A 7,726-nucleotide genomic window follows, 5' to 3' on the forward strand; every position below is an offset into this window, starting at 1 on the left:
AATAAATAATACTAGAGAGAATACAAGCATAGCAAAGTTTCAGAGTGTTCAAATAATTTCAATTTTGGTAGCTAGTAAATCATAATGCCTTTTGGGCTTGTTTGTACCGTGACGCCTGTTCCAATGCTTCCATAGGTGATGCTTCATGCATCTCGTCATTAATCAGATTAAAAGTAATAGGATACTCATATCCAGTTTTTCCACATGCACTGACATCCTCCAGTCCCGCCGTCGAATCCGCCGAATTTCTCGTCACCTCCTGCTCTCTTGTTGATCCACGAACCGCCCATCCCAATGTTGTTAGCGAGCAGCTCAGGCTTCTCAGCATCAATCTTTTGTCTGTCGTCGATAGGCCAATCCCAAACAAACTTCTTTGCCGGGTCTCCTCCATGTGTGTCCATGGTGACTGTGACAGGGTACGGCATCGTTCCTGGTCGGATGAGCTCTGCTGAACCGTCGATGCCACCTTTTCCATTAGAATCGATCAGTTTCGACTGGTTGGCAGCCAAAGTGCGTGTCCAGATCTGAACGAGCAGGCGCGTCTCGGCCCACGTCACAATGAAATTTGCTTCTGTCTGCTTGCAACCACCATCCTCATCTAGCGGGATGTCGCCCTCTTTGGTGTCGTTGAGGACTGATATGGACTTGAGGAAGATGGTACGCTTGAAGTATGTGTAAAACCCATAGTGTTCCGTCTCAAGACCGCGGTCGTAGAGGCGCACTGGCTGTTGGACTGGCTGTGGAAGAAGCACTGCAGGCTTAGGAGCACCATCTTGGGTGAGGTCGGGTGATGGAAGGAGGTCAGGGATGCTGACGTTCAAATCTGCCGCAGTTTGTCGCTTGGTAAGCTCTTTGCGCGCGTCCTCTTCAGCAGGGTCAATCAAGCTGATGTAAAAAGGGGTAGCCTCGCCTCCTTTTTCATCAGACACGATACCGTCGGTGGTGTTTCCCAAAAACCACATTTCCTTGAACTGGGGTGGATCAGGACTAGGGTTGAAATCGGGTGTCTGACGTGCTCGAATGATGTTTCCTGCATTCACAGCGCTTCCCATGCTTCGGCGTGCCTTCACTGAAGGTGCATCTCCGTTGGGGGTATCCCAGTTCTTGCGGGTACTGTTATCCCACTGAATCTGCATCATGATAGTGGGCTGGTTGGCGTTGTAAGGCTTCACGGAGTCATGCTGTTCTTTGGGCAGAGAGCAGCTCCACATGGTAGATGGCTCAGTGCAGCCACTTCTTTCAGCGGTATTGTCTGGTCCAACGATAGACAGGTCTCCTGTAGGCATGGGTGGAAAGTCTGTCAAGTTAACCCAAATTGATGGCACTTCTTCCGAATGCTTGGGTCGCGTCAAAACCACACCCAGAGTGATCGCCAGAATTATGATGACGAGAAGAATTCCTAGAACAATCATCCAGACTCGACGTCGTTGGCGACCCTCTCGCCCCGTTCGGCCAAAGCAACCTCTCTTTGGAATACATCCTCTGCCTCTCCAGAAACCACCCAGGCGACGAGCAACAGATTCTTCCTTTTCGTTACGACGTCTCTGCCGCTCGGTTTTAGTCACAAAACCAGCATCGCTGTGTGGGTGCTCACGTGGCACTGCTGTACCCAATGGGCGTGTCGGAAGTGGCATTTGTGAGAGACGCAAGTTGTCTCGAGGAGCGGGCGTGAGCGGGATATCAGTCATCTGATCGGCCCGTTGCGAGGACATGGTAGATGAGAGGCCTGGAGATACGGGGCCCAGGGATGCAGGAGCTGGAGCTGGAGATGGCGGAAACTGACTTTGGAGCGGATGTCCAGGTGGGAAGACTGCTCTGTATCTAATAGGAGCAGTCTGGCCTGTCTTCTCGGGGGGAGAATACGCAGGAAGCTGCTCGCTAACGCTCTCCTCTTCTGTTACGAGAATCCGGGGTTTCTCTGAGAAAGTGGTGGCTTCGGGAACTGGAGATGCTCTTGCGGTCGAAGGGCCGGACTCGCTCTCCTGAGTATGTTCAATACGAGGCGACGGTGTTCGGCGTGGTGTAGGGGCTTTGACAATAGGTGTCTGAAATGAAGCAGGGTTCAACTTTGGTGTGAGATAATATCCTTCTGGGCTTTTTTTCTCCGGTTTGTTCCACCATTCATCCCCTCGAATAGTCTTTGGAGATTCAGTGTACGCTTTTGGGCTGGTAGTGAACGTCAGTCGGTTCTCCATGAAAGGAGTGACGACATGGTGATCCCACCAGCCACGGGACTTGGATGCAGCACTGTCTGGCGTCAGAGCCGACGTCTTTGGCTTGACTTGCTTGTTTGGGCTTGGAGTTCCATCTTCTTCGAACAATGTGCACGGAGTACCACCGTCAGACTCGTCAGGGGTCCTGCCGCCTAGCTCCAAGCTGATAAGCCTCTGATGAGCTGATTTCTTGAAGTTTGCTGGAACGGCTGGCACGGGAGGGACATTGCCAGCCGTGGTCATACCAGGAGACGGGAACTGTGAATATATACTGGAAGTGTAGCGAATGGTACTGAATGAGGACACGGTATCCGGGGTGTCGGGTGACCACACAGATTTCTGCTGGGCAGGTACCAGAGGCGAAACTGAAGTATTCGCAGGGTTTCGAGGCAGGTACTGCTGTGATGGAGGCTCGATGGGTGTTGGAGTGGCATCGTATCGGGAAGCGATGCTCGCTTCTTCAGACGAGAAAGCTAGGCCAATAACAATAGGTCTATCATCTGGAGAAAGCTTGTTGTTGTCCGGAGTACGAGCTGACTGGGCTGGCCTAGCCGATGACTGCGATGATGCAGTGGCCGGGCTTTGGTCTTTACTCTTTTTGAACCAGTTCCAGTTCCCTACCGAAGCCGAGGTCGGCTCTCCTTCCAATGCCTTTAGAGCAGCCGCATCAACAAACTTTCCAGTACGTTCAACCGGGGTTGGCATGTAGTTTTGGCGTCTGAAAGATGACATGTCGGTGATGAGCTTGATGCCAGCCTTTGCATTCTGGGCCTTTTGTCTCTGTCGTGACTTGACTCGATTGACCCTTGTAGCAGACGCTCTCGATGATCGTCGTGCAGCAAGCTTCGAATTTCTAGCTCCGATGTTCAATGGGGGAGGAAAGACTTGCTCTCCGGCGTCGATCGGTGTGATGGGCTCGTCGTCTTCCCAATCCTCCCATTCTTCTCGACGTTGGGGTTGAGTTCCCGAGTACGGCGGCGGTTGTGCAGGTTCTCGTGGTTGGGTCGCGTTGTTCATTGTATAAAGTGTAATGTATTAAATATCGGTAGTGAGTGATTCGATGTAACAAAGATTAAAGAGTGTAACAGCAACTAGTCTTTAAGCATGTAGAGCTGAGTTGTCGGTGATCATGTATCTTGTCGTTTGTATGATGGATGAAGAAAACGGTTGCATGAGCGAAATGATGTCGACGAAAGAGATCCTTTGTTTGGGAATGAACGAGTCAAATGAAGAAAACGAAGAAAATAACAGGCAGGTTAATGATTGTTGTTTGTGACAAAGGAAAGAAACCTGAACAATAGGACGTGAATAGGTAGCTTAGCTTATTCGCGTTCAAAGCAAACAATGTCAACAGAATCCAAGGGAAGGAAAAAAAATAAAGATGAAAAGGTGAACTGTAATAGAAAGAAGAATAGAGCGAGGAACAATAGGCAAGTGAATCGATAATAAAGATGCGGCCTATAATACCGTACCACCTCCCGCAACTGCATGCTATCCTGCATGTTGTTGGTGGTAGTGGACCCCATTGAAGGTATCCGTAAATCCCATCTAGATTGAGCAGAATCAAGGGCGCAAAGCCTCTTGATTGGCTTTCATCCAGGAACCCGCATCTATTCGCTGCATGGCTAAATAAAGCCTTTGAGGTCCAAACGTTGAACAATAGCTCATAGGCTGTGAATCAAATGACTTGGCGCATCCTTGAGTATAGAATAGCCGCCCTCCCATTGGGGTTCGAGCTTCTGATTGGCTAGCTCTAGGCGCCGGCGTTGGAGTGTGTGTGATTCATAGGCCGTTGGATTGGCGACCGCGCCTGGAACCTGCAACTGCAACGTCAAACCAGAAGCGAATTGACAAGGACTAGGGAGATTGATTTGAGGCGAGAGCAGAAAGTGTCTCTCCAGGAGATGCGGGAAAACTATCAATTGGATCACGTCCCGATCAAGAGGCTCTCCGGGTGAGAGTGTCCGGTATCCGGCATCATCCAGTTCGTCAATTACCACGCAAACAATAAAGAGTATTATTGGTTCTCTTTCTAGAAGTACAACCACTTGGTTTGACATGCAATGTTTGTTGGCTGATCGAGACTAGAGGTTTTATGAAACCAAGCCACGTCTGATGCGTTCTCATTGCCATTGCAGCAATTCGCGAGACGAAAACGGCTCGATTCTATCAAACAAGTATGTTGGATAGTATTTACTGCAAGCTTCCGACGTAGATGGCCAGCTCAGGTCTTTGTCGTGGCGTGTTGTGCAATTTCCTGTTTATTCTTTAGCACATCCAGAGGTTTGGATTCGTTTCTTCGTATAATAATGGGGAGTACAAAAGTCAATAGGGACTCTTCCGCACTTCCCCGCATCGATCAGGTCTTTGAATTGGTCTGGCCATATCCAGGCCGATGATGCTTTGGAGGCCGTATCATCAGCCAGAACCCTTCGTCGCAGTTCATGCCGGTGTCTGACCATCCGGTTTCTGAGCACTCGGGCGAGTTTCGCGAGAGGCCGCCGAATGTGAGCAAATAATTCGAGGCGTTTTCGCCTCTCTTTTTGTTACGCGTATCATGCCATCTTTTGCAGCAGACATGACGATGCTTTAGAAGTGTTGGAAGGGGAGAAGGGAACACATTAGACAGGTAGCTTCGGTCACGTGCTGACCCATACGGTCTTCTCCAAGGGACAACCGCAAATGAAGACCCAAATATAAGAGCAAAATATCTGGCAGTTAAATTGAAAATTCTATAATGACAGTTGTAGAGTTTGCCTAAAGACTGTCATGAGTGCCTGTTCGCAACACAATAAACCTATGTTGAGGTTGTACCTTGTTCTTAACCTACACCACTCTGGCTACCTAGGTAGGTACTAACTTCTACGTCCAACGGTCAAATCCTACATGAACTCAACCCTTGCTTACGAAATTTACAGTATGTGTGACATGAGTGACAAGTCCATTGCCATGTATAGTCTAAAGGAGATTTCTACCGTGCATAGTAAGATAGTCCTCGGAATGGTGGTGACATTAGATACTTCACTTACCTATAGTCTGTAGACAAATAGGAATTGACTGCCATGAAGACGCCAAATCAGTTGGAAACTTGAACCGAACACGTGCTACAACACGTGTAGCTTATTTGTCACAACTGACAGGTTTCTAGAATATGCACATAATTACATCTAGACTTGGCTTAGATTCGTTGTAACCCACCAGTACCGTATCATAGGCACTCACACTGCGAGGCAGAGGAGCCAGGAAGTCACTCCTACCATACTTCGAAACTCAAAAAACGAGCGTCCATTGAAGCCTTTGCTCATGAATCATGACTGACGAGATTTTGTTTCCGGCAGTTCAGAAATGCGAGGTCTTGACTCGACCGCTACCCGCTAACCTGTAGGTATTAATCCAGCGGGTAAGTGACAGGCGGCACCCCTGAATCCTGAACCTAAAATTCAACAACCACTGAAAGTCCAGGGCCAATTTGCATGAGGAATGTGGGGTCAAGTCCTACAGAAATGTCATGAGTAAATACTACCGAGGAGCAACAGTTATTTCGGAAGAAGCCACAGCATGGATCAATTATATCGAAGCTTGCCAGAGAACCGAACAAGACATCTTTGTCCTGAGAGACATACCAGGACGTGGCCGATAAAGTGATATCCCGTACTGAGGCACCTAATTTAGGTGCATGTGTCGCAGTTTAATTGTCTCGGTACATTTTATGAGAATGAACTGTGACGTAATTTCACGTTTTTTTTTTCTTCATCATCTCACTTTAGATAGGGGTCCAAGCCTATTAAGGCTAAATGCCTGAATTTATCTTTGGCGACTTAATTGCGGGCAAGACATATGCTGCCCGAAAACCATGGCGATCCTCAGTGAGGTAACTCAAGCTGCATGCAATGGACCAAGAGGCTGACTGCAGCTTGTCATCTTTTCGAGACAAGCAAACAGGGACTCTGTGTCAGTCTGTATCTATCCTTGTGCTTGTGCATGTACCTGCATGGATCTTTGTTGCACAGAGATGAGATGTGAGATGAGATATGGATCCCCTAGGCCAGTCTCGAGAAGAAGAAGAAAAGAGGAGGAAAAATGAAGGGAAATTCTTACAGGATGACTTCAAACCCAGCGTAGCATAGCAGCATCTTGGCTTGAATGTGCTAGGATCCCCTAATCCTTTTTTGAGAAGGTATATGGATGTCCGTCCCCCTGAGAGTGCAACCACCCACATGGCCTTTGCTTAGCCGTCGTAGGGGTAAATTGACTGATTGCATTTTTTTAGTTCTCGATCCTTCAACATCGACGACTTCCCTTTCGGATTAGAAGCGAGGGACGCAATACGAGATTGTTATCGAAAACGAGGTAGATACCAGGTAAACAGACTCGGCTAATTCGTTAGTGTACCGTCTGTCGGCTACCGCATCATCTCAGAATTGCGACATCCACCAAGCACTCGATCGCACTTCTGTTGACTGTTTGTTGCTCCCGCTTCACTGTCGCATCGCATCACCTTGCACCGCATCACTGCACCGCACTTGTTTGTTCTGCCTGCCTGCCAGTGCTGCATCTGCTTCTGCAACTGAATCGCTTCGCAGCCGGCTTGGCCGTTGAATCCAAAATTACACCGAAATCCCAACGGCACTCCATTTGCACTACCCACCAGACCGGGATAGCTTCGATACAACAGGGCCAGAAGCTATTCTATTTTGCGCTGCGCTAGGCCAGGTTATCTTTTGCTGCGGATTCCATCACCCGCCCACTTTGACAAATACGGGCTGTCAGTCCCTACCTAACCTTTTTCTGTCACCACTGCATTGCATCGTTACACTTACTTCATCGACTGGTCGTCCAAGCCTCATCTGTTTTATACGTTACCTCGAACATTCCTCGTATACCGTGATTCTCTCGACGCACAATCTCACCCATCACGATACCCGATTGCCACACGCTAGACCGCCCACGACCTTCCTACTTTGCGCCACATTTCGAGGACGGTTACAGCCGTGCCTCGTTCAATTGTCGGGACAATTTTTGAAGACATTTCGTTACCGTTGAAACTGTCCCTTGCCAAGCTGGAAAAGTCGGGACTGTGTGGTGCCCTTTGCGTTCTCCAATTCGAGCCTTGCTCATCCGGCCGGCAGCCTTGCGCGAAGCGAACGAACAAGAAAGAAAAAGATACATTATTGCCAGAGGGATTCATCCGCAATCCTAAACTTCGTGGTTGCGCTCCTTTACAGGCCTCTCTCCCCCCTCCGCCATTCCCGGTTGACATAAGCGGCGCCATTATTAGAAGTCGCCGCTTGCGACGTTGCTCAAGCTGGCTTCATCACGCTCAGGATTCGGCTCTTCGAGCTCGTTCAGTGATCGCCCAGCCCGTGGCCATCATTCACGACAACGCTCTTCCGTCAGCCACATCGTGATCAACCCGGGCTTGTTGTCGACTGATCCTCAGAGGCAACTGGAGCCTCACAACGGCCCATTATCCCCCATTCCAGGTATGTTCTCTATGGTTTCATTCTCGGTTG

The 7,726-nt window shown here is 49.1% G+C and overlaps 2 protein-coding genes across 2 annotated transcripts; one reads left to right on the forward strand and one right to left on the reverse strand.

Moving 5' to 3' along the window:
• Positions 1-185: 185 nt before the first annotated feature.
• Positions 186-3,230, reverse strand: FGSG_13012 (uncharacterized protein; the record flags this gene model as incomplete). The annotated part of the gene is made up of 1 exon (XM_011328248.1): positions 186-3,230. One exon carries the CDS (start codon positions 3,228-3,230, stop codon positions 186-188), a length of 3,045 nt encoding a protein of 1,014 aa, XP_011326550.1.
• Positions 3,231-4,657: 1,427 nt separating this feature from the next.
• Positions 4,658-5,361, forward strand: FGSG_13013 (uncharacterized protein; the record flags this gene model as incomplete). Its single annotated transcript, XM_011328249.1, is given in 4 exon segments — positions 4,658-4,720; positions 5,066-5,130; positions 5,132-5,196; positions 5,249-5,361. Coding segments are annotated over 4 exon segments (306 nt in total).
• Positions 5,362-7,726: the final 2,365 nt, after the last annotated feature.

The sequence above is a fragment of the Fusarium graminearum genome, chromosome 4, assembly GCF_000240135.3.
Source record: "Fusarium graminearum PH-1 chromosome 4, whole genome shotgun sequence".
Classification (NCBI taxonomy): domain Eukaryota; kingdom Fungi; phylum Ascomycota; class Sordariomycetes; order Hypocreales; family Nectriaceae; genus Fusarium; species Fusarium graminearum.